Source organism: Nyctibius grandis, chromosome 29 (genome assembly GCF_013368605.1).
Source record: "Nyctibius grandis isolate bNycGra1 chromosome 29, bNycGra1.pri, whole genome shotgun sequence".
NCBI classification, from domain to species: Eukaryota; Metazoa; Chordata; class Aves; order Nyctibiiformes; family Nyctibiidae; genus Nyctibius; species Nyctibius grandis.
Genome location: NC_090686.1, coordinates 2,380,654 through 2,406,242, shown reverse-complemented (window position 1 = coordinate 2,406,242; position 25,589 = coordinate 2,380,654). Strand labels below are relative to the sequence as shown.

General features: G+C 39.8%; 1 protein-coding gene across 4 annotated transcripts in view; it reads right to left on the bottom strand.

Annotated features, from left to right (window-relative positions):
* Positions 1–25,589, bottom strand: part of ATP2B2 (ATPase plasma membrane Ca2+ transporting 2) — a 418,914-nt gene that overhangs the window by 105,112 nt on the left and 288,213 nt on the right. For all 4 annotated transcript variants that reach the window (XM_068420000.1, XM_068419996.1, XM_068419999.1 and 1 more), the window contains one exon: positions 14,883–15,080. In XM_068420000.1, the coding sequence (XP_068276101.1) occupies positions 14,883–15,080 (198 nt within the window). The remainder of the gene's footprint in view (positions 1–14,882; positions 15,081–25,589) is intronic.

Below are 25,589 nucleotides of genomic sequence, written 5' to 3'. Positions count from 1 at the left end.
CCCAGACCACAGCTTGAAAGCCACTGATTAAGAAAATCTGCAACGGAGTTGCTCAAGCAACCTAACCCAGCTGGGATACTGCAAAACCAGACAATTAAACCAGTGCTCTTTTGAGCTTAGGCCATGGCGACGTGCTCTAGAGCCAGTTCTTGAAACACCTCAGCCTCCTCTGACGCTGTTAATCCCTCACTCATCAGTCGTATTCACGAGAACAAGAAAACCAGGGTGAAAAAGATACTGAAGATTTAAGGATCTCGGCCACAAAACCAGCTCACAAATTGCAGTGTTTATTACTTTCATTAAATTTCTCATCTTCGTTACATTGTGCTATAAAGTTTTAAGAGGTGAAAAATCACGTCAGTAAAAGATTAAACATCATAATGCCTTGCACCAGAAGGCATTAAAAAGTTCTAGCAGTGCGAGCCAATAGTGTGGCCCTATAAAAGCAGTTTTACAGGGCAGATCTATGTGCTAAGGAAACATGTTTCTGGACTATATTTTTCAGTTTAGTTTCATCCCAAAGGATGGGTTAAAATCCCATCTGAATGCACATGCAGTTTTCGCACTCCCAAAAGCACCCTGCAATGGGAACCAAAGCAAACAGATGTAATTTCTGAAGTGTACTCCGGATCCAAACTCAAATGTTAATGTAGATACCTCCAAAGCAAGCTAAAGGTGCATGTAATTAGGACAACCTCCACTTAGAACATACAGTCTATATAGTCTACATATTAATTTTGGTTTCAACTCATCTAGCTTTTAATATTCTAAAAGTTTATGCATACTTAACTGAAACAAGATGAGCAGCATATCCTAGAGAGAAAAGGCAGAACTCCTTACGCAATGACAGAAATAAATTGGAATCATTTCAATTGTTACTTTTCTGATAAGACATATACATATGTATATATACATACATGAAAATATGCATATATATATATTAAAAAACACATATATACGCACACATAGACGCACATACGTAAAAAGTAGCATAATTCATAATTCAGTGCCTTTACAACTAGTATTAAATCTACTGCATTAGATGTAATAGATGGGGACTGTAATACCAAACGCTCACTCGTCCAGGCTTTATTCCCGAAGGTGGAGCTCAGCAGAGCGGGGACTTGTTCTACTCTCTGTCTGATGAAAAAAACCCTCAAGTGCATCTACACATATTGGAAGTTGAGAGGTTTTAAGATTCTTTTCCCCAGGTCCCGATTCAATACCTGATTACACATGTGTGCATACGCTTCATGCTGAATTTTAGATATTTTGTCTCAAAGGCCAGTTTTATTGTTACTGGTTTGTCAGAAAAAAAAAAAGCAGCAAAGTGTTATACGTCTGCCTTGTCATCACAGTTTCCGTGTTCAAAAAGGTATACCTGTTTTGTTTCAGTCATCTCTGCTTAAACATTTTTTTCCAGAGAACAATTTTCCATTCTACTTCAAACCCACCAACAGACATGAACCATAAGCATGTGCAGACTTTGGGTTTTCACATGGTTTGTTTGAACTCATGCAGACAAGCTGGCAAACAGCACCTCCATTGGAGCTGTAAAACAACCCTATAACCTGATCCAAAAACACCTTGAATTAAAAAATGTCACAACATAAACTGATTTTGGAAATTTGAAAAATATTTGAGATTTTAAAGCTGCTAAATTAAAACTGATTTTTTTATTCACAATCGAATAAGAAAACACTCAGTATTTCATATTGGTTTATTTTATAAGCTATGAATGTTAATTTTTGACAACAAAGATGTTTTCAGAGCTTCTAGGTTTTCATTGGTTTGGGGGAATTTTGATTTTTTTTTTCTAAACACCAGGTAAATCATTTTAAGACAGTATTTTGTCTCTCTTGGTTAAATTCAGTGTGATACTTTTATTCCTCTATATTATTGATATGTTCAAATTCAAATTCCTATTGAAAAAGCTGGGTAAGTTCCTATAAATAGCTATACACTGGTATTTATAATCAAGTTGTCTTCAAGTAGACAAAATATGGCTGGAAATATAATATGACAAATTGGTCTTCACATCCATGTGAAAAATATAACAAGGCAGCGACGTGTTTAAATTCTTACAAGAGCCATTTAGGTTACACGCCAGGCATAACTGCCTCACTGCGGGGACACTTAGACAAATCCTCTAGGAAAGACATAGAATTTCCATCACTGGAACCTTTTAGAAATAAGTATGATAAATTGCTGTCAAGAATGGCTTAAGTATTGTTGATAGTGCTTTTGAGTATGGGGACAGACTGAACGACCTCCAAGCTTCCCTCAAGTAGGTTTTCTCGTATCCTGCCTCTTCTTGTTTGCCTTTGGGTGCTGTCGTCAGGCTGCGGATTAACCAGGCCAGGGAGGAACAGAGACTGGAGCGCGCTCTGATTTATACACCCAGCCCTCGTCTCGGCGCTGCGCTCCTAATATAGGGACTGCTGGGGAGCTTCACGTAAATACAACTTTGCTGCTCTGCGTAGGATGAAAAGGCAGCCAGCCAGCAAGGCTTGTTCTCTGTGTTTCAGACACAGTCCTCCTGACGCTCGCTGGGCGGAGGGGACGATGCTCAGATGACCCCCTGCATCCCCTCCCCAGCGGTCCCTGTCTGCAGGTTGCACGGCACCCCTGCACAAACCCCCAGAGCCAGGCAAAGGGATGCCACCTCCCCAAATCCCCAGAACAAGCCAGCACCAATCCACATAAACATGCCAGCGCAGCCAGGTTTCTGACTCTCGCAGCACAACCCAGCAGAGAGGCACCGAGGGAGGCTGCCGCGGCACGCTCGGAGCTTTGCGCTCTCCCCCGTGGGACATCCTGAGCACAGGGGTACAAAACCCCCAAGAGAGGTTCTGCAGGTTCGGTTCATGTCCTCCCAGGTTTGTCAGCTACCGCTGACCACCAACAGCCAGGCTCCAGGTGGCTCTACAAACAAGCCCCCAAGCCATCCTCCCGTCATGCTCTCCACGACCCCACACCCCTCAAGCCCTGTTAGTACTGCAGCCCTAAACCTAAACTTGTCCCACCTTTTGAATCTAGAAAACAACATAAAAGCAAAAATATTTCAGAAATTAAATAGCGTGTCCAGGTAATGACAACTCAAATGTGCACTATTTTCTCCTCATGAAAACCGCTTTATACAAGTATTGGAAGATGTCAAGATAATTTGACTCATCAGAGTTTGGACATGTAATAGCTGGACACTCCCACCTGTTCTCACCTTGCACTGAAGTACAATTTAGGTCAGGAATTTAAAAGCAAGATACTTTCTTAAGCAAAGTCTTTAAGGAACTAATTTATTTAACAAAACAGATTGGGTGTATGTCACTAGAAGCCATATGCTGCTTCACCTCATCCTGGCTTTGGGAGGAAGGAGGTTAAATGGTGGGGTTCTGGCAGGACAAGCTGTTTTTAAGAGGGCAAATACTTCCGTTTCACCTATTTTTTTTCTTCCATTTTCCAGGATGCCAAATGCTTCATCCCTTGTACTGACAGACAGTTTAGACCGGTTTAAAAAATCCTTTGAGCATCTCATGGTTTAATTTTTATGAAGAATGACAAAAGTATTTGTGTGCAACAACACTCCTCAAAAGTTGTGTTTTTATAACTCTGAAATTAATCTATACTTTGAGATTAAGCTATTTTATAGAAAACGCTATTTTCTAATAGCTGCGCTTCTATTGTCTCAGCTTCTCCTGCGAATTTTCCTCCGTTGACAGCACACTAAAAACTCTGGTGCAGTGACAGCTGGATCAGGGCTATTTGTTTAGCAGCAAAGACAATAAAAGATTCCTACTAGGACATATCAGTTTTTAAGGCTGCATGGCCCTTATACCCTCTTATATATGACCTGGTTTTCCACTGATTTATTATTCCTCAGTGCCTGAAGAACGTTATGCAACACGCTCTGTATAGACTTACAGAGTGATATACACACTTCAGGTTTTTATAGTGGAAACAAAGTCATTTGAAAGTGCTCCGAGACAAATCGGGGGGAGGGGGTGTGGAACTGCAAATCTGTTCTTACTAAGGGCTAAAATGAAATTAAATTAGAACTAAACCCCTCTGAAGAAGTACCTGGTCTGGTGTAAGATGATGTACTGGACAAATGGTCGACAGCCCTCAAAACGAAAAGCCGTGCCTAGAGCCCGCAAACAGGGCAGGTACAGAACTCAGACGGCAGCTACACCTCCCCGCCGTGCCAGCGGGTGACGAGGTGACCCTGACAGGGAGGGTTACGAGACAGTTCAGCTGTTCCCTTGAGATATACAAGAGATTGGAAGATGTTTGCTAATTATTGTTGTTTTCAGCATCTGCAAGAAAATTCTGAAAATATTTTCAGTAATCGTTCAGGGATGCTGGGTTGGTTTGCTTTTTTACTGACGTAGTTCACGAAGCAGAGTGGAAGCTGAGATTCAAACCACTGCAGAGTATTAAAATGAATGAAATTAAGCTCATTTTGAAAAGGCTTCACATTTTCTACAATACATTTTGCATTATGGAAAGGTCTTGAAGAGATAACTGATTTCCAATGTACCAAAAATATTACTTGATGACATTTTTTAAATACAAAGTGCGCACACATAGGTTGTGGAATCAGTCTTTCATCCTAATGTTGGCTTCATAGCTGGGAGGGCTGGCAAAAGACTTACACTTGCTTATTCCTATGTATTACAGATTTGTAAAATAACATTAAAGTTGGCCTTACAAACTAGATTTGTATGCTGCCTACATTTATGTATTTTTTAATGCAATCTATGTGTAAAATGCTCTTTCAAAAAAGAATAAGATCTAAAACCGCCACAAAGAACAGAGAATTAATTTTGTTCATCTGACTCATTGCTGACATTTGTGATTCTTTCACTCATTAATCAAAGATATTAAGTGCATATTAATGAAACCCAGGGAGACAGATTTTTAGGGACAGGGAGACATATGCAACACTTCCCTGTGGAAATCTTTGTGTCCCAGGATCTTGAATTGGCCCTGCAAGACCCTCAGTATGTAAAAGTCTGGCAAAGGACTTAAAAAATGAATGTGCTTCATTAACCCTGTAAGCAGCCCTACTGAATTAAAATGCTAAGGAAAATGTATGATGAAATCCCGGATGTGGACTGTATGGGTAAAGACAAGGTAAAAAGTGATAAACACTGCATTAAAATATTTAGTTTACATTCAATTATACCCATCGTGTCTCACTAGGAAACAAATGAACTGAATCCTCAGAGGGTAGCTCAAGATTTTCATGTGGTTATTTATCTGAGGTTACTTTTAATTAAGTTTATTAAATTTGGTTAAAGCTCCTCAATAATCAGTGCTTTTACTTTCTTTAACTTTTTTGAAACAACTGCTTATCCCCCAGGGTCATTTAACCAAAGGGGGCACACGAGTATTTCCTGTTTAAATGAAATCCTGAGCCATGCACAGATTTGCTAGTGTTCGTTTCTCGTGTTAAGGTAACACAAATGATCAATACTAATAAAGATAAACACAATAAAAACAATATGTTTACATTTGGCAGGAACTGATTGTACCCTGCCGCAGGATTTAATAATACCAAGGACCATTTCCAACAGCAGATGAGGTGGCAGTGCTCCTGCAGAGCTAATCCTGCTCTTCATTTTATAGCCAATGTTTGCTTCCTGCCCAAGTGACACCTGGGTGTTTCTCCTGCGCCAGTATGTGTTTGTGTACACCAGAGTCTATTTCAAGGTTTCCCCAGCAGGCATTTTGTATATTTATACAATTTAAGAATAAGCTGATTTCATCAGAAAAAATGTAAGATTTCTGAATCCCCAGAGAAAAACAGATCAGTCTACTAAGAGACTGCGGTTCTTGGAAAGAGAATATAAGTTGTTTATGATCTGGGCGATAACTCTAAAAAAGAAAAACATTTCCGTGAGAGTGGGAAGAAAATTGTTAAGACCTGGATACTGAAGAAGTGAGAGACTCCAAACATGAGCTACCTGAAAATACTAAAATGAATGTAGTTGTGTCACAGCTATTGGTAAAGAAATAGAAGGGAAGAAAATTATAGATTAAAAACTGGGAAAAAGAGAAGAATTTTATCAAATCTAAGGTAAGCTGTCCCATCCTGCATGGCAACACAGAAAGGGTCTTTCTCCTTCCTGTCCCACCTTGCCTGAACCACAGAGGCTGCCCAGCTCTCGCTGTAAGCCCCAGCATTGGTCCTCGTGGGTAAGCTGGAAGTGCTGCACTGCTTTCCTTCCAAACAGAACGGGAACACACAGCTCCTGCTTACCAATAAACTGGAGAAATTAACCTCTACAAGCTGTCCACAGGGCAACACAGCTGTGAGCCGTTGTTCCTTGTGATGGTACCAAGGTTGGGTTTGGGTTTTGGTTGGTTGGGTTTTTCCCCCTCTCCATTGTCCCTTATTCTTAACACGCGCCTTGCCAGACGGTGATGGTGGCTGCTATCTGCTGACTCAGCACAGCAGGCAGAGGTTTCTAGTTGCATCCTCCAATGGAGGGAAACTTTCTCTACATGCAGAGGAATATGTACAAGAGCAGAAGACAAACCCTGCACGTGAATCTGAAGATAATAATAAATTGGCGTAGGATTTTGGCTGATTTGCAACTGTAGGCAGTGGGGGGGTAGGATTACCCTTGGGTAAAATAAAAAAAAAAAACAAACCACAAACACAAAATCGATTTATGGAAAAGGTTAAAAGCCAAATGGGAAACTTCAGCTGTTTACACATGCAAATACAGAACAATTAATGAAATTGTTAACATGACCTTAGAGCTATATTAGAAAGATGGTATTTCTTATATTCCCCTGGATACAGGGGAACGCTTGAATGTCTGCTGTACGTTATTAGGGTAAAATTCCCTTTAGTAGCCCAGATGTCACGTGAAAAGCAATAAAACCACAAACTGATCTAAGGAAAGCTGAGAACTGGAACCGCAAAAAGATACTGCCCATAATAACAGCATTTGGAAATGTTTTGAAGGAGAAATGTCTTAATTACATGTTATTAAAACTTTTTTTTTAATGCAGGAGATTCCATAATACCTATAATAAGTGCTGGGGAATTGGGACAGACATCGTGTCTTTATAACATGACATCGTACTTGAGTCCAGCTGAAACCCCGCAGACAGCCTATTGCAGCGGTTCTGCCCCAGCAGAAGGTGCACCAAGGGCAGGGAACTTGCAAGGAGGAGGACTGGACTGACCCAAATTGATGGAAATATTGTTTTAAAAAATGTGCATCAGTACAGACTACAAACTGGACAGAAAATCACTATAGCTGGTATTAAATTCAGCATTTTCACCTCTAACTAAGAAAGAGAAGTTTGTTGCCAGCTGTTATATACTTTTTTAATGTATATATTCTTTTTTATATAGACGAATGAAATTTTTACCTTTTACTACTTCCTTCCACAGATACCTGCACTAATGGCTGGTCAAATCTTTCCCACTGTGACTTATTTCTACAGACTTGCTCAATGTAATGAAATGTCAAGAGACATATTTTGAGTTGTAACTTCATAGGCAGTAACTGGACAGAAGATGAGAACAGCACAGCATTTCAGATCCAAACAATAGATCTGAACGAGGCGGCAGGCAAGTTGGTTGGGGATTTTTTTTTCCCCTCAGACTCATTTTTACGGAGTTTTTTATCTAAGCATCACACGGCTGCCTTTGTTGCTGTACTGAAGACTTTTACAGCTATCTGCAAATCCAGCATTGATCAGCTGTTGGCTCTTACATTTCCATGCCTGACCATGACCTGCTGTCCATTCAATCCGTACATGTCTACTGGTTCAGGTTCACATGTAAGGAGCATAAGATTTGCTAGGTATGTACAGACCAGTTGTACCATGAGTACAAGTGAGTCCTACCTCAACAGGGAGGCTTAGCACAGAAACAAGATAAGCAACCATCCTCATGGGAGCTGTGGATCAGCTGTATCTTCTCTCCAATATACGGACACCCTTTCTGATTTAAATCTCCAACTTAAGTCCCCACTGACCAAGCGATGTGGCACATTATAGGAATGATAAGGAAACAACTGAGTGGTGAACCCTGGGAAATAGTTTCTTGTAAGGAAACTAAGTCACAAGAGGTCAGCAGGCATCCCAGCCACAGCTCCAATACCAATGCCACCAACAGCTTAATGCAAGTGGCGTGGGAGGACCAAATTTCAGGGGACCATGCCCTGTTCAGTATTTTTTCCTGTTCATTAACTTGTTGCACGAGTAAGGCAAAGGCTAACCCAGCCAAACCTCCGCTGTGCAGTATTATGCAACATATCCGACCATTTAACTTTGTTTTCAATATAGAGTTTTGCCCTGGGAATTGCAACAGGAGCCACCTCAACCAAAAAGACTTTTTGCTTTTTTTTCGCCCCTAAGCTGCAAAGAACTGTACATTTGAAGACAGACATCATGCCTGCAGCTTCACATTGAACAGTGGGATGTTAAAACATCTTATCTCAGGCTACTTTTTTCCCCCTTTGTAATCCACATAAGGAAATGGAATTCAATGAAGAAGAGTTAAAAGGTTTGTTACTGTCATGTAAACATTACATGATTGTCAGGTGTTGACATTAATGGTTTTTGCAACTGGGTAATAAGAGCCACATGTGATACAAGGCCTGAAGATAGTAACAAGAGAGAGGATTGAAGAAGGCTCAGAAATTGGTAGAGAAGGTGTTAGCAGAAGAGACTGAAAATTTTTAACCAGTTCAACATGTTTGGGATGCACCAAACCTGGGCAATGCTGCTGATTTGCTCTGAATCACAGCGCAGACTGTATGAAGATGGCTTCAAAAAGGGACAGAAGAACTGCAAATTGCAATTAAGTCATTCCTGCAAGAACAACTGACTGTTTCAGCAGAGAACTAAGGGGAAAGAGTCAAAAAAAAAAACCCACAACAAACAAACAGGTGGGAGAGTCCTGCAGATCTACAGCCAAAATGAGACCGAGATCTGGGAGTGACCAAGAGAAGCACTGCCATTTCCACTCCCTTGGTGGGTTTCTGACCAAGTCTAAGCTCTCCTTCCCAAAGGACCCTTCATTTCCTCAAGCAATGTAATGGTTTGAGACCACAGTCCAGGTACTTGATCTCATAAAGCAGCTCTTTCTATTCATATACTGTCTTTAAAAACAGGACACTTGATATTTCTTTATAAAATGTATACAAAAATTATTTCACCATACACTCATATACAAATATTTCAGATTTAGTCCTGGACTAACTCCATTCCACATAACAAAAAAAAATGAAGCCAGGATCCCATATATTCATTAAATCCTCTTTACATACCATAGGCTCACTATTCTGTTTGCTCAGGGAACAGTCCGTAATCTATTAACTCAGGACACAGAAGGATTTTCTTCCAAGGAACAAAGTATTTTTAACTTGCCTAAGTCGCATCCCTACGTGATCATCACTGTAGTAGAGACTGCGTCTGCACTGGGAATTTTCTCTCAAAATACATTGGCTAGAACACAGCAGCAGTTTTGCACTTGCTTGAAAGAGTGGAAAAATGATTCTGCGTGGATCAGTAATGAGAGCAGTAATTGCCACAGGGCTGACAATAATTTATGCAGAAGTTCTCAATCGCTCCTAATGGCCTGTCAGATGGTAAAAGGGAATGCAAAGCAGATCATAAAAACAACTCTAGCATAGCTTCTGAGAACAAACTTCTTGAAACTTTCACTCTTGCTAAGAAAAATGAAAATACAGGAACTGAAGAGGCTTCTGGAGCACCAATAAAAATATGCTATTAGCTAGTAATTCCTGTAGATTTTGTGAGATTGCAGCAGAAAATGAAATCATGTTCTCCAAGACTCATCCATATCTTAAACGTAGAACTGTAGTAGGAAAAAAGGTCATGTACTATCAACAATAGATTACTACTTCTTCCAGTTAAGATTGGTTGAGAAATGTTGCTACTGATACTTCAAAACCACAGAAATGTCAACTGTTTCCAACAGTGTAAACTGAATGCAACTCAGTAGATAATAATCTACTTACTCAAGAGAATACCAAACTGTGTTACAGATGTTTGGAAATGCAATTATGCTGCGGTCAAAGGACTTGAACTTGGCAATGTATCAACATTCATAGCTTAAAATAGGAAATAATACCCAATCTAGAAACACACACAGAAAATGAACTTTTGAGCTTATAACTGCCTAATACAGTAAAACGCACTAACATATACCTACATCTGGCTATGCCCTTAGATGAGGTTCCTGAAGCAATTAATACACTCTAATATTTTTTGCATGTGTGGATTTTATCATGCATTCCTCCTTCAAAAGCCTCACGAGAAAAATACTTCTCACTTAAATTGCAGAAACCAGTTAAATGCTAATTCTGATACAGCTTCAAAAATCAAAGTAGGTTTCAAGTGTCCAAAAAGAATTACAATTCTAAAACATAAAGATGACTTCAACTTATAACTAGTAAGGTCATTGGTAGATTAAAGTTTAGGATATGTGAAAGGCAAATATAAATATATTAGATATAAAGGAAGTGTATATGTACGCTCGCTTAAAAAAATACGCAGGGTGGTGTTTCCCTGACACTATGTCTTAAAGTCTCTTATTTTCATGTTATTATCCCTTACTCCTACAAAGAAAGGCTGTTACTTTTAGATGGTCACAGCTTGTCAAGTTAGTTCTAAAGCAATGGGCAAATGAAATATTGCCAGACAGTATCGTGCCAATCAAAAAAGCTGAAAGAAAACAATTGGCCAGTTTTCAACATTCTGTAAAATTTTACTTCCATTATCCCTCTCTTACTTCAGCTTTCATGTAAAGTTAGTATTTTTAAAAAAATGCTGAATATCAAAATGTCCAGCATGAGAGAACTCCAGTACTCCCCTCAGCTCTTAAACTCCCTCCCCATGGCTGCAAGCTGTGTGGCTCCGGGAAGAGGCACCGCAGGGAGGCTGGCACAGCCCTGCCACACCGAGTGTCCAGGCTTCCTGGGTGACGTGAGCCAGCACAGCACAACCCCTCCGTACAACTGGGCGATATCCACAAGGCTCCACTCCCAAGAAAGGCTTAGGAGGCTAAATCAAATCACAGCCTTGATTTCCACTGGCTTTTTCAGATGCTCTTCCACCCCGCTTTGGTGGCTGCTAATGAACTTGCACTACACCACTGTCATCTCCTATTCATATCTCTTTGTGTATTTGGCAATAATAGAAAACAAAAGATATCCAGCTCTCATTGTAGACTCCAGCCTGTCCAAACCCTTCTCCGATATTTCCCAAGACATATCACCTTTTATTGCTTCAGCTACAACTCCCTGGCCAGACTTCTCAATCAAGTTGCTCCTGAAGACAGACCAAGGTCTTTCTGAGCAAAGGGGAAAAAAAAAAAAAGCATTTGGCCAATGCTAATGCTTCTGCCATTGACAGCGCTAGTTCTGTGGAGACATCCACTTTCACATAGTTCTGTGTCCAACAGAAAGGCTCATGCTCTGTTCACCACCCTGTCCTAGTCACAGAGCTCAAAGTCACTGAAAAAGCAGAAGATGATCACAGGCACTTTCAGCCATGACCAAAGGATCAGCACAATTACCCTGCGCAACGTGAGGCCGATTCACAGTACAAACTTCACTGTGATAAGAAAAATACAGTGTCACTACGTACGCCATGAACCTGTGTGGAAATTGGCTGTTCTCCATCCTCTCCCCTTGCCTTCCCACTTACTGTCGCACACCTGTCTGCTCATAAAGGTTTTTGTCTTTTTTCTTTTTTTTTTTTTCCTTTAAGTCTTTCACATTGCAACAGTATTGAATTTATACTTACAATTGTTTTTTTTGACTGTGAAAGGTCCATGTGGATGATAGTAAGTTGATGAGTTCAGATAATTAGCAGTGATGAGTGGGCAAATCAGTGTGGGAAGAACAGCCTTGTTGACTCATTTTCAAAATGAAAATGCATTTCATTTCGAAAAATAAAAGAAAAAAAATAGAATTCAAAAGAGGAAGCTGTCTTATACACCATAAAAAAAATACGCACCAAAAGGTAGCGTCCTGTTACACAAAGGAGACTTTTTGTTGAGCTGTAGACAAACTTGACTGTCACAACCTTCATATTTCACATTGTCATCAATCAGCAAAATCAAATACCAACAACTTATAGGGTCAGGGAAAAAAAAAAAAGGAAAAAAGTTAAGAATGCCTCATCTAGAACGAGAAATTCTTTCCAGCAAAGCTGACCATTACCTGGTCAGCCCATGGACCAAGCTCCAGCGGCTGTGAGCGAGCACAGCTCTGTGCTTCCACAGAGAGATCTAGGAGAGATCTGAGCACCAGGGACTGGCACTGCCTCTCGCCTGCTCCCCACAAAGGCATCATCCGGGGGGCTGGACAGCACAACTGCTAAGTTCAGCCAGAAACTGGCTGAGAAAGTTTTAACACAGGCTGTGGAGGAGTTGGGCAAGTTCAAGAGCAGACAGTTAGCAAGAAATGCCAGCTGCCCTTCCTAACATTGGGCTGTATTTTCAGAAGAAAATATATTCTTTTCAAGAAAAAACATAAAACTTGCAAATAAATGTACATTGCAATTAATAATTTTCATTCTGGGAAGAGTCAGAAAAGGAAAATACAGGTTTTCATGCTTCCCAAAGGAGCATTTGTCACTTATCCCAGTCACTGGGCAGGGACTCCCTGTTACATCAAGAAAATGAGATCAGGCATCATGCAGACTGCTGCGAGGACGTTACATATTAGATGATATTTTTTTCCAATATCCTCTGTTACAACAGAAATGCCCAGATGGAGCAATCTAAAGCAATGTATAATGAATATGAGAGTTAGGCAGGTAAGCTGACATTTCACTAGACAGAAAGCACATGAGTTGCTGCCCTTTCAAAGAACTACAGTCTCCTCAGATAGGCCCATGGTTGGTCTGAATCCAAGTTCATGTTCAACTCCAGGAATAGTTTAAAATGTTGAATAAATTGGCTTAAGCATAGGTAACGCAGTACATTTTGTTTCTTCATTAAAAGTTCATTTGAATTTTACTCAACATTAGTCTACATAAAACTGTATTTTGTAATTGGTTACCGAAGGTTATGCAAAACCACCAAATCAATTTCAAGTATGGCTACGCCCTACTTTACCAATGGCAAAATCAAGCTTAATATGTTAGTTTTTCAACATTTAGGACTCTTTAAAAAGGACACCTACCGATAAACTATAGGTATCCTTTGTAGCAGTTTGTAATAGACTAATTTTAAAATGACAGAGAATCTCCCACATTTATACAACTACCCCAAGACTTCAAAAATAATGTAAAAGGACCTTTACAATCTGTTTTAAAAGTTGGACTGAAAGATATTCATTAACTTGTTTTATTCTCCCTGGATAAAACATGGCAAAACCTTCCAGGAAAACTTCTAAAAACATAGGGAAACCAGTGACCATTGAATAAAATACTGTGCTGTGGGAAAACACAAACATTTTTTCCCAGGCTGCGCTGCTCAGCTTTTCAGACAACTCAGAATCTCAGATGTGCCATACCTTCCCATGGGAAAAGAAACATTTTTAAATGCACTATCAAAATAATAAGAATAATAATTTAAAAAAAAAATCATCTGATGACATGTCTCCCCTCTTCCTAAAACCTGTAACAATCCTATATTCAAAATTCCTTTCCCACCAAAAAAGATAAAAAATAAGAGGGTAGTTTGCACATTTATGCCTAAGAAAAAAGTTTGCAGAACTAAATTCTCATTTTGTAAAGCATCGTTCATGGTTTAGAATGTCCCCAAGGTATTCCACTATGTCCAGTTATAGGAGGTAATAGCAATAAATAATATTTTCTTCAGTTAAAAGACAAATGACTCCTTTATCTTTTCATGCCTAAATCAGACACCTCCTGAATCAACACAGTCACGTATTCAAAATTCAGTGAGAAAGTAACAAAAGATTCCTGATTATATATAAAGGATTAAAGAATCATCAATATGATACAAGAGCTGTGCATAGCTACATCATTATTCTGCTTGTGAATGGGAAAGGAAGAAGGAAGGGTCTTCAAGGAAAGGAGCCAAAGGAAACTGAAGCGAATGTAAAAAGCATTTCAAGGCTATATTTAGAGGAAGACATTCTTCATACATTTGCCAAGCTATTCACGTCATTTCACACAGCATGTTTTATCCAGCTTTATAAGTCTATGAGAGAGCAGGGGGGAAAAAAAAATCCGTATCAGTTGCCAGAAATGGAAATCTTGCATTTCGGTAGAGGAACGAATATTTTAAGCGTGTGAATTCAAGAGTCTTTTCCAAAGGGGGAAAAAGAGGGGGGCGGGGGGGCAGGCAGGGTGTTAAAACTTTTGACAGCTATCTCAGAAGGATTCTGCAGTATATGGTCTACAAGTAACATGACCCAGCCTCTAATACTCCCCCTTTGGAGCCAGGCTCACCAGCCTTCGCTACTAACATCAGTGAATTTCGCTAAGTTCAAGTCTTCAGCTGGTATAAACTAGCTGAAGACTTGCCCATGTTCACGTAGATGGGATACATCAGTTACACAAGCAATTACATATTTCTCCTCTATAATGCAATAAACAACCATCTAAGATGAATACACAAACACCAAACACAAGCTCAAAGGTGAAAACAGAAACAAAAATACTCCAGTTTTATACAAATATTTTGATTTTTCTTTAACTCCTTTAGCACACGTCACAAGGTTCGGCTATTTGCATAAAGAAATGTCAAGCATACAAAAATATGTCAGTACCAGATGTAACGGTAACAGGAACAAACTACATGGAAATTTCCTGTTAGTGACCTTCTGGAGGGTGGGGATGGAATCAATTTGAGATATAGGACTGGTTTTACTTAAACTTACAGAAATGACTTCTATAAAAAGGTTTTTTACCTTCATTCCCTTCTCCAGGTGGCTGATAAAACGAAAGCCCCAAAGATATGATGGCTGCAATTTCCAAGATTATAAGAGTCACATCCTGCAACGCTTCCCAGACTAGCTGTAAGAATGTTTTTGGCTTCTTTGGAGGTATAAAATTTTTTCCAAAAATAAGCTTTCTTTTTTCTAGGTCTGCAGCAGTGCCAGCTAATCCTGTAAATAAAATAAAATAAAATAAATTAAAATTGCAGTGAAATAGAAAATGCCCACTTATATCTGCATTCCTACAAATTATTTCTCCAAGAACAACTACACGCTAACCACCTATGGCATATTAACAATTCCTGAACAGACTTCTTATAGACTCTATTTAGTACTAATTCCTGACAGTTTTAATCATAAAAAAGTCTTTGAATTAGTAGGTTTACTTTAATAAGACCTATGTATATAGATAGATACGTACATGTAAGCAATGACTTCTGAAAATAGTTCACAAAGCACAAATAAATTATATTTGGTATGAAGTCAGAATATCTGTTGGCAGCTTTTGCTAAACCTGTAGAAACAGCACACATGTCTTTGTTCTGACCTCGGGTCGATGAGCTCAACGTATAAATCAATAAAGCATGTCTTGTTCTACTTCAAAGCAACCTCTCTTACTGCATATGCACTGCCACACAAGCACTGGAATGAACTGCATCAAATTGTTCTTAAATAAAAAAAGACAGCCAAAGTGACATGTTATATATGCAAAGAAAGTTCCTTAAATAGATACAAAAATGCATTTATTTTGCATACTTCAACTTAAGAACATTTCAATTTAAGGATACAGAGTAAGAACACGTGGTTGTGTTGAACAACCCACTTAGGTGCTTTTTTTCCTATTTTTTTAATTATATTAATGTATTCACGTCTGGCACCTTTTTGGGGGAAAAAAAGAAAAAAAAAAAAAGTCTTGCAAGCGTTAGGGTAGAATAACTGTGCCCATACACCGCTCTTAGCAGCATAAAGAACTGCAATAAAATAACACGTTACATATATCTGCCAAATAATATTTGATAGCAGTTGGAACACTTACAAAACTGTAGGTTTTGAATGTGATCAGCAACGTACAGTTACTCATGCTTATTCACCCTAACGTGACACAACGGAAATACTGACATCGAGGGTTGACCTTGGAGGAACACAAAGGTGCCTGCAAGAGGCAATGATCGATCCCACGCTGTAAGGATTCCTCTCCTCGTGCCGTCAGTTTAGGGGAAGGCCTTGTGTCCCCCAAAGCGTATCAACACCTATGGGGTACTCCAGGAATGGAAAGCCCTATTAATAGCATCTTCAAGCTGCCGAGCAAATGAAATCAGGATCCTAACGTGCTGATGGTACTCAGCATTACATCTCGTTCATCCAGGACTGGTGCAGCTCTTCCCAGCAGCACGTGTGTGCCAGTAAGTCACCTCCCGGATGAAAGCACCAGGCCCAAGAGTATTTTCCCCCTCAAGACGAAAGCGATGCTTTTCTGAACATATCAATCCTGCCACAGTACAGGCAGAGACACTGACTCACCTTTCACTTCAGGTATATAATTACAGCTGTTGTGTAGCTTTGGCTCTTGGTTAACTCATCAAACTTTCATTTCACCTTCAGCTTCTAAGACACACTATCCTTCTCCCCCAGATAAAGGCACGCTGTAGTTATTATTACCTCACTTCATTTAATTTTCAGTACCTAGTGCTTAGTGACACTGTAACAGACAGGTTCCAGCTATTATGAAGTGTGTCTACGTTATTCTCCGTGACTCAAACAATAATATGACAAACCTCTCCGCTCCTCCATGAGCTCCTAGTCAGCTGCCAAGGTGGGGGAAAACGCTTTCCCCTACGCAATATGACTTGCAGGCTATGAGCTGTTTGGGTAGTCGCCCTTTTGTGGACCAACGCAGATCACAGAAGTTAGGACAACGTGAGAGATCACTCACCACTGATGGGATCTGACACAGGGACAAGGCTTTAGCAGAGACCAAACACACGCAGTCTGATGAGCTTTCAGAGGGCTGCAAAGCCCTTCAATATGGGGCAGGATTTTCACTACAAATGGCCTGCACAATTTGCACTAGTCCCCCAAAACAAAACCTACGTACAAAAAGGGAAAGTACATGGACAGCATGGATAGTGGTAGGGATTCTTGGCAGAAATGTTCCTATAATGCATCTACACGCAGCAATACAAAACTCTGGAACAGAAAAAACTCAAAAGCACATTGGAGAGTGGAAGGAAGAGACGTCTGGAAAACGCACATTATCCAATAGAGAACATATGTGCACAGTGGTGGGCCAGCTCCCCCGGGCAAGCGGGTGACGGGTGCTCAGCAGCGTGAAACGGATGGCTGGAACAATCCTAATTATATTTACCTAGACATGATCAATTCACATCTTTGAAATGATGCTATATACTTTACTGTCAGGAGGCCATAAAAAGTACATATATCCTGTCCCACGTTACTGACCATCATGCACATATAAATACAGGTACATACCGAGAAGCCTCCAAAGAAGAAAGAGACACTGGAACTCAAAGAGCTGCTTTGCTCTAAGACAAAATTGTGCATTTAGACACCACAGAAATTTAGACACCGTATGGTTGAGGACTAGACTGAGTTTAAAGCACCTACGGTCACCATTATCTTCCAGACTACAGTCTAAGTAACCTACGTTGGAACTTAAGACAAATTTTATTTAATTGTGCTCTTTCATTTTTTGTAATAAATATTATCTTCCTTAAGACCCATAAATAGACAAGGGTAAACAGCGTGTGTGATCTTATTGTTTTCTGTAAGTCTAGGTCTTGGTGAAATTAATCACCAAGTTATTCTCACCTAAAAATAAGAGGATATTCATTTTTCATTACAAAATGTATTTTCTTGTAAATCATTTAGAAATGCTGGAAAATTAAATGCAATGTTCAGTTCAAACAAAAAGGTTTCCGTTCTCCTGAGATCCGGCCATCACTCAAAAAATCCAGTTCAGCAAAATTTGGGATTTTTTTGCCTCCTACCGAACGCCAGAAACTAACAAATTCCTATATTTAGAGAGAGAGAAAGGAAAGGATGGAATGAAGAAATCTACAGAGCAATTGATGAAATCACAGCATAGTCCTAAGCCAGATAAAGCCAGAAAGGGACAATAAAATACACAAAGAGATACAGCTAGGGGAAATGTGATTGAGAATCTCAGGCAATGCAAGATGTTTATTCTGCAAAAGCTTCCATAAATTCTCCATACTACTGCAGCAGAAGGTACCACAGGGGCACTCCTTATCTTTTTCAAATCACCTGCTTTATTCAGAAATGTTATTTTAAATAGTCCTAACGGTATTTTGTGCAAGACAAGCTGAGTTGCTTGAAGAGGCCTGGAGGTCGCAGGGGCAGAGCAGCGGGATGCTGCTCCCCTGCTCGTGCGCGCTGACAGGCAGCGCAGATGGTGAACGCGGCCATCAGCACAGCGCGATCTCGACGCGGACATCTGTCCTCGCCAGCACTTCTAATCAGGAGGTGCCTTTCCTGCTGCTAGATTTTTTCCACGGGTTTTTTTTTCGTATTACACATACTGACTTCATTACTGTTTCTGAGTATTTTTTTATTTCTCACTTGTCCCTTAATTTAAATATTAAGTCCTGGGACAATAATGAAAGAACACTGCAAATGAAAGTAATTTGAAACATCATTTTTATATGAAGATATAAAACATCTAAGGGAGTGAAGAAGAACCAGCAGGGACTAAAAAAAAATGAATGGAGATACCAGTTCAATATGACTTCAGACTTCATATGCTACTGACAAAAGAAGCAGCGTTCTGTGTTACATTCTGTACGACAATAAGCCACAGACTGGCTGGGTTTATGTCCATGTGTCCCCACAAGCAGGAATTATTTTTTAAGTGCTTTTCTGTGTTGAAGCTGTGCTACACTGCTTTGCTTGACCCAAGTGTTTTAGAATGGTTATGCAGATTTGGGTTAAATTATATACAAATAGTATGCATAGATTTAGGAAATACTGTGAAAGTTTATTCCTGATGCTTCCAGCACTTGAATAATTTCTTAAGGCTTCAGTTTCCAAAAGTTTTCCCCAAAATTTGTTTGAAATTTGTGGGAGGACAAAAGTGATTGTATAGAAAACATTTTCTACAACGTTGTGCAGTACATTAAATGCATTTCTGATTTCATTTGGCATGCCTTTATACAGAAATTGTTTTAATTGTTGCTTTCTTGGACGGAGAAAAAGATTAAAAAACTGGAGAAATGCCATTTAATGAATTTTCTCTGTTCCTTATCTACATCTGTCTGTTACTGCATGCTGAATATAAAACCATCATTTCAATTAGTTTTTCCTGGAAAATTGTGTTTCTCTGACAGTCATCTCCACTTCAACCAAATGGAGCATGAGAAACAAAGAATTGTTTTGATGCTGCAAAAATAGCAAAAGCACATCACTACTAAAGCAACAATTAAAAAAAACATAAAACTTTTAGAGAATGTTTCACATCTGCTTAAATTATGAGATGAAGAATGGAGAATTTACATTTGCACTAATTTCGCGAATAAACCGTTCATTACTTACTTTCATCTGTACATTTTCTGATACATCCAGAAAAGTAGATAAAAATTACAAACAGCAAAAACTGCAAACAATGTAATTTAAAAATCACTGCATATGTAACTTCAAAGGCAAAAAAATTGTTCACCAAGGGAAGTAAAGGCTTCACAGTGATGCTGAACTGCTATGGAAATTAATGCACAGAGGTAAACCAACTATTTTCGTTAGTGAACTCTAATGACAATTAGATAGGACACACATGAATTCCTCCTATGAGAACACAGACCTATATTTTACCTCATGAGCTCCTATCACCATAGCCTCAAACTCTCTTCTCAGATGATGAGCATTCCTAGCATCACATTACCTAGGGCTTCACAGAAACTAAAAAAGTATCGCCATGACAATTATTTCCTTTTCTTCACGTTGTTTCACCAGTTCCATTTATTTCACATTTAACTATGAAACAATCCCTGCCATTACTACTCCTATATAACCCTTTAGTATAATTTGCCCAGGCCCACCAGCTTCGATAGCTCTTACATAGATTCTCAGAACTTCATAAGGTGAATTAGAAATATTAGCCTAGTTACGGCTGTTGCAACATAGAAAATTCAAACCCACAATATCATTCAACATTTTTAGTGGGATTTTACTCTCTGGCTTTGGAAGCAAGTTTCTGTGCACTATTTTGCTTTTCTCTCTTGAAAAAGCTAGAAGTGCCAGCAGGCCTTTTGTTCTTCCAGTTCAATCTAAGAAGTATTATCTATCTAGTGAGTGAAAGAGCTGAAAGTCAAATTTTCAATTCAAATTAATAGCTAGTAACTAACAGATCGAGTTTCCAAGATCTGCTTTAGGAAACTGTCCCTACCTAAGAAATTGGGGAAGGCAAGGAGACAGGCACGGTAAACTGTCATTACTGTTATGGTTTTGATCAAATGCTACGGAAGGTCTATTTTGGCCCTTATGTATAACGATGTCATCAAGCACACTATGATGTAATCCAGCATCAGTCTTCAGTAGGTCACGAAGTCTTCAAAACACTTGTTTAAAGGGTATCTAAGTAAAACAAACACCTGTTTCGGGACGAGGTAGGCCACAAAAATACACGTTGCATTAAACTACCTGTTTTACTGACACAAGATGATTTTTTTCAAACTAAAACATACACCAAAGACATGAAACACAAAGTGAAAACGTTCACACCTAGAACGGATGCCTCTGTGACCTCCAAGTTTTATCATGTATGGTGCTTGAAAATTTTCTCGATGCAGTACATGGAAATTCTGTTTAGGTCACATTAAAATAAAATCAGTTGAGAGAATCCAGTCCATTGTATTTAATGAGAGCATTTACTAGTTTCAGCAAGCTGAATTTGAATTGCACTAGTGAATGAACTTCAACGAATACCTATTTCCTTCTAATCTTGGAATAACAAAGCTATCTGTAAAGTGTAATGAATCTCATTACCTGTTTTCATTAATATCACTTGCTTACATTTGTTTACATAAATCTTAAGAAATCTGTCCAAATATTAAAGCCTTTGGAATTACAAACCATCCAGCACGTGTCCTGTAAGCTTTCTGCTGCTGATGCTACTGTATCTGTGAGTCCATTTGGCAGCGCTGCCAACAGACCTTGCAGGATGTAGAACCTCCTTGAGCCAAACGCTTTACAGCTAGACCTAAACAGCCAACATACAGAAAAGAGAGGCACAGAAGAGGCAGAACCAGGAAATGAATGAACTCCCCCTCCATCTCCTCATTAATCATCCTCCCTCTTCATATCCAACAGCAACAACTGGCCAAGTCACTATGAGTAACTTGAGTTCCTGAGTCCTCCCACCCCACGTACAGGGCCCACCCTTCAGCATGTGAAAAGCAGCAAGCTGAATACAAAAAGTCTCATGTAACCCTTCCCTGTTATAGGCTGCAATCAAAACAATCACTGGGACGTCACACAAAGTACCTAAACACATCGCTAAATCCATGACTTTTTTAAAAAATAAATGAAAGAGCTTAACATTCTTTCTTATAGACTGATGCATCTAATCTAAATGTTAGGAACAGAGACATAACAACTTGCATTTCTACAGTGAGTTTCTATCTCTCATTCTCTTTCCAGCTCTAGAAATGCATCAGCAACTTTATCTCAATTTTATGAGGCAGTAAAAGGCTGAAGTTCTCGCCCCAGACAGCTTGGTGGCAGTTCAGGGGAGTAAATTCACATCTCCCGGGATTCCTAGTTTACACTCAGCTGGAAGATACCATGCAGGATTTCTTACTGCCAAGAAGCACTGAATGCTTCACGACACGTTTTATTAATTTCCCCATCTAGCCATTTTGGTTTTACTTCTTCTATCTTCTTCTAAATTCTTTTTAAAGTAAAATTGCTCTGAAAAGAAGTTTTAACCAGGAAACAAATAATTTACATATGATGACTAATAACAGCAGAACCAGAAATGGTTCCCGATAGTGACTGTAACATAGCCAAAAAAGAAAAAAGCCACTCATCTGAAAGACGTGCTACAATTTCATACTAACCTAACGACTGGACTTATGTGCAGTGCACAACCATGAGCCAATATCAAGGCAACAGACGAGACATCAAACATTAAAGGCAAGATATGCATCATCAGAGATGACTAATATTCTTCTTGCCTAAACAGACAACAAAAAGCTTTCTGCAAAGGTTGGTAACAAAGCATTCAATGAGAGATGAAGGACCAGTAAGAAGAAAGAGGAATTAGGATTTCTTTTCTACAAATGCACTGCCATCAGTGGGAGTATGGCTGTTGAGAGGGAAGATAATCATCCCACCAGAAATCATTTCTTCAGCTCTTACTCCACTCAATAACCATTACACCATTTACATACATCTCATATTGTGTACCACAAGCTACTGGAGATGTTTTTCCCACCCATTACCAACCAGATAATGAAGAAGTCATTAAAAATTCCTTGTTACATTATATATAAACAATAGTGCAGATCTTCACCTAGCACTAACAGACAATTAACCTAAAAGTTATGGAAGGTCTTTACTGCAGCTAAGCCAACCAACCCCAAGCCAGGGGTTCCCCAACGATGCTGGGGACTTCAGGTTTGTTCAGCATTCACATATTCTCAGCAGTTTACTGGTATTGGGGCTTTTTGGAAGAGGCAAAGAGGTAACAGGGGAATGTAATGGTTTCTTTCCCCCATCTCCCCTTTCCAGGTATTCAAAGCCTTGAGACAGCTTCTTCAAACGTTTTTTTTTGGTTATTTCAACAAAGCTAGGATTTCACTCCCACAGAAGGTAACATTATGGTTTAGAGTAGACTGTACAAATGCCCTCTACACAGGCTTATGTATTACCCACAGACCTCCAATTTCCTATTGAAACACAGATGCATAAGATGGGATTATTTCAATGAAGTTGACGGAGAGTATGAGGGAAATGGTATCAAAAACACGCTGTTACAATGCTGAGTTATGACAGGATTGTTCCAGATAATTTGAAAGCTTTTTCTTGCCCTTAATATTTAAATCAAATCTAGCTTCCCTGACTACAGCGTAAGACACACTCGCTGGCTATCCTGTAGGAGCAGCTTGAAAAGCACTAACATGTGAATCGGGTAATGGCAGAGAAGAGCAACCATGTAACTTTAATGGAGGAGATCCAAGGTGTTAGCTAAGAAAAAGAACAAGGAATAAATGAGCACATAATAAAGTCAAAATGGAAAGCCTTCCTTAATTAACACACCTTCATAACCACTTACCATCACTCTCACTAGACCCTACAAAGAAATTCACCACTTCATATGTATTGTTAATGGCAACCACAGGGGGTGGGGAGGGAAAAAAGACCCTGAAATCAATCTCTGATTCTCTGTTCCCAAACCACAGTTTGAGCAGCGCTGCTGACAAGCAAACCACTCTTTGTGCTACAGAGGCAGCTTCTGCCTGTCTGCGTGGATACAGCACAGCCTGGGGAAATGCAGGTCCCCCAACAGAAACACTACCATCGGTCATGGTCCGTAGGGAGGCTCTGATTGTATGGCTCCAGTAAGTGCCTGCACGAAGGCATCTCCTGCTGGCTGGGAGGACTGGGAGCTGTGCGTGCAGCGCTCCTCTCAGCCCTGCAGTGAGTGCAGGCAAACAGGTAACGACCACCGAGCCACCAACAGGACCACAGTTAGCCATGGGCAAGCAGTAGAACAGGGAATAACACAGGGTCTATGCATGGGATCCTCTCCTAGCCGGAAAGGGAAAAAGGATGGAGCCACATGTCCACCCATGCACAGGCCTATACTTACTGTCCCGTAGGAAGCGAGGGTGACTGGTGACAGGGAGCCTGGGGACTCCTGCTGCTGAGCAACACCACAAAAAAGAAATCCACAATTACAAAAGTAGCTGCTAGACTGTCTACGGTTCATAACAATAAAAAGCCTTCTTCAACTTCCTTTTTCCCCATTTCTTATCACTATACAACTTCACGTCACAAAGTTCTGCAAGTAAAACACTACATTCAAAGGACATACATGTCAATGAAACATCCCAGAAACTTGAGGCCACCTGACCAAAACTCAATACAGCTAAATATATACCAAGGAGAGCCTCAGCTGGCTTCTCCATACTACAATGTACTTCTAGACTGATGTGCCCTAGACTCACTAATGACTTCTCATGATTTTCTGTTCAGTTCCATAGAGCATGTCCACTCAGGATAACATTCACAATAATCTGAGAAAGCAAATGCCCAAGGAATAAGGCACGTGCAATTGGGAAAGCATGGCCTGAGAGAGGAAGACTTCTCACAGCTGAAGACACATTAGACAGACTTCTAAGTCAGCGCAGCATGAGGCTCTTACGCAGTATCCTGAAAGTCCCATTCATTTCTCTTTAGAAGAAGGATCTTTACTATTATTATTATTTGTCACTGCAATCACCATAGGTTCTTTACTATAAGCAGTTCCAAGGGTCTGTAGCTCATATTTATTTGCTGAAGCCTATTGGAAAGGTTAAAAGTAACATAGCATAACAACATATGGTCTCATAACAACAACAGCATAGAAAAGAGGTTTGTTTTTTTTCTAGCCGAGGCCAGGAATTTGTAGGTTAAGGTAGTTAATTCCTCATGTAGATGTTTTAACCTTTTACATTAAAATAAATAACAGAAGAAGAAATCTTATGTTCTGAAGAGACACATTTTTGTGATGTCTATAAAAGAGTCAAAATGAAAACACCAAAAACCACTTTGCCGAGCCTGCTTCCACAGCGTGATTCCTTCCCACCCTCACTTAAGAAAAAACAATAAACCAGGCAGCAATGAGCTGCATGTTTCTGAGGTGTTACCTCCAAGTGCTGCTACTTGGCAACTCTTCTTGATTTCATCGCTATCTTTGTCAGTGTCATCTGCTCTTCCTGCGAGTACTGTCAGCTTGTCAGCTGCACAGCAACTGTGCTCACTCCAAGCTATGCCTTTGCAAGAGGCACAGCATTTGCTATAGTGGTTCTGATGCTGCTGTGTATGCAGGAGAGTATTCAAGGTACCTAAAAAAAGGTGAAAACACTGAAGAAAACAAAGTGCTATGATCATTATGCCATCTGCAAGCGACGTTAAATGCCACTATAGCTCCTGCCAAGTGACAATGAGGTCACTCAAAACCACAACGCCCAGCTTGTGAAGAGACAGTAAGATAATAAGATGCTTTTTGAGCATCCAATAGATTACACCCCACTGCTCAGGAGCATTAAAATAACTAGATTGTTGAAAGCTCAGACACAGCACGCACACACTGCTGTGCTCACTGTTACCCGCTAACACTGTTGCGCTCAGCATTGCCTGTTTGCTCCATCCTCTTCATAAACAAGTGGGACCCATCCTTTAGACCATCACCCACCTTTCCTGTAGACTTAAGTACCACACAGACTTGGAAGAACAATAAAAGTGAAAGAAGCTGTAAAATTTCATCCAAAGGTACAACACAGATACACAGTCAAAGTTTAGAATCGCTGGGCACAGATAATTTAGCAAGTCAAACAAGCTCCCTATTGCCCCATTTTCTAGGTAAGTGGAGAAGAGATGGCAAAGAAAGTCTCAAGACTTCCCAGTCTTCTGCTAATTAGTTAATTCAGTCCACAAAAGCTGCCT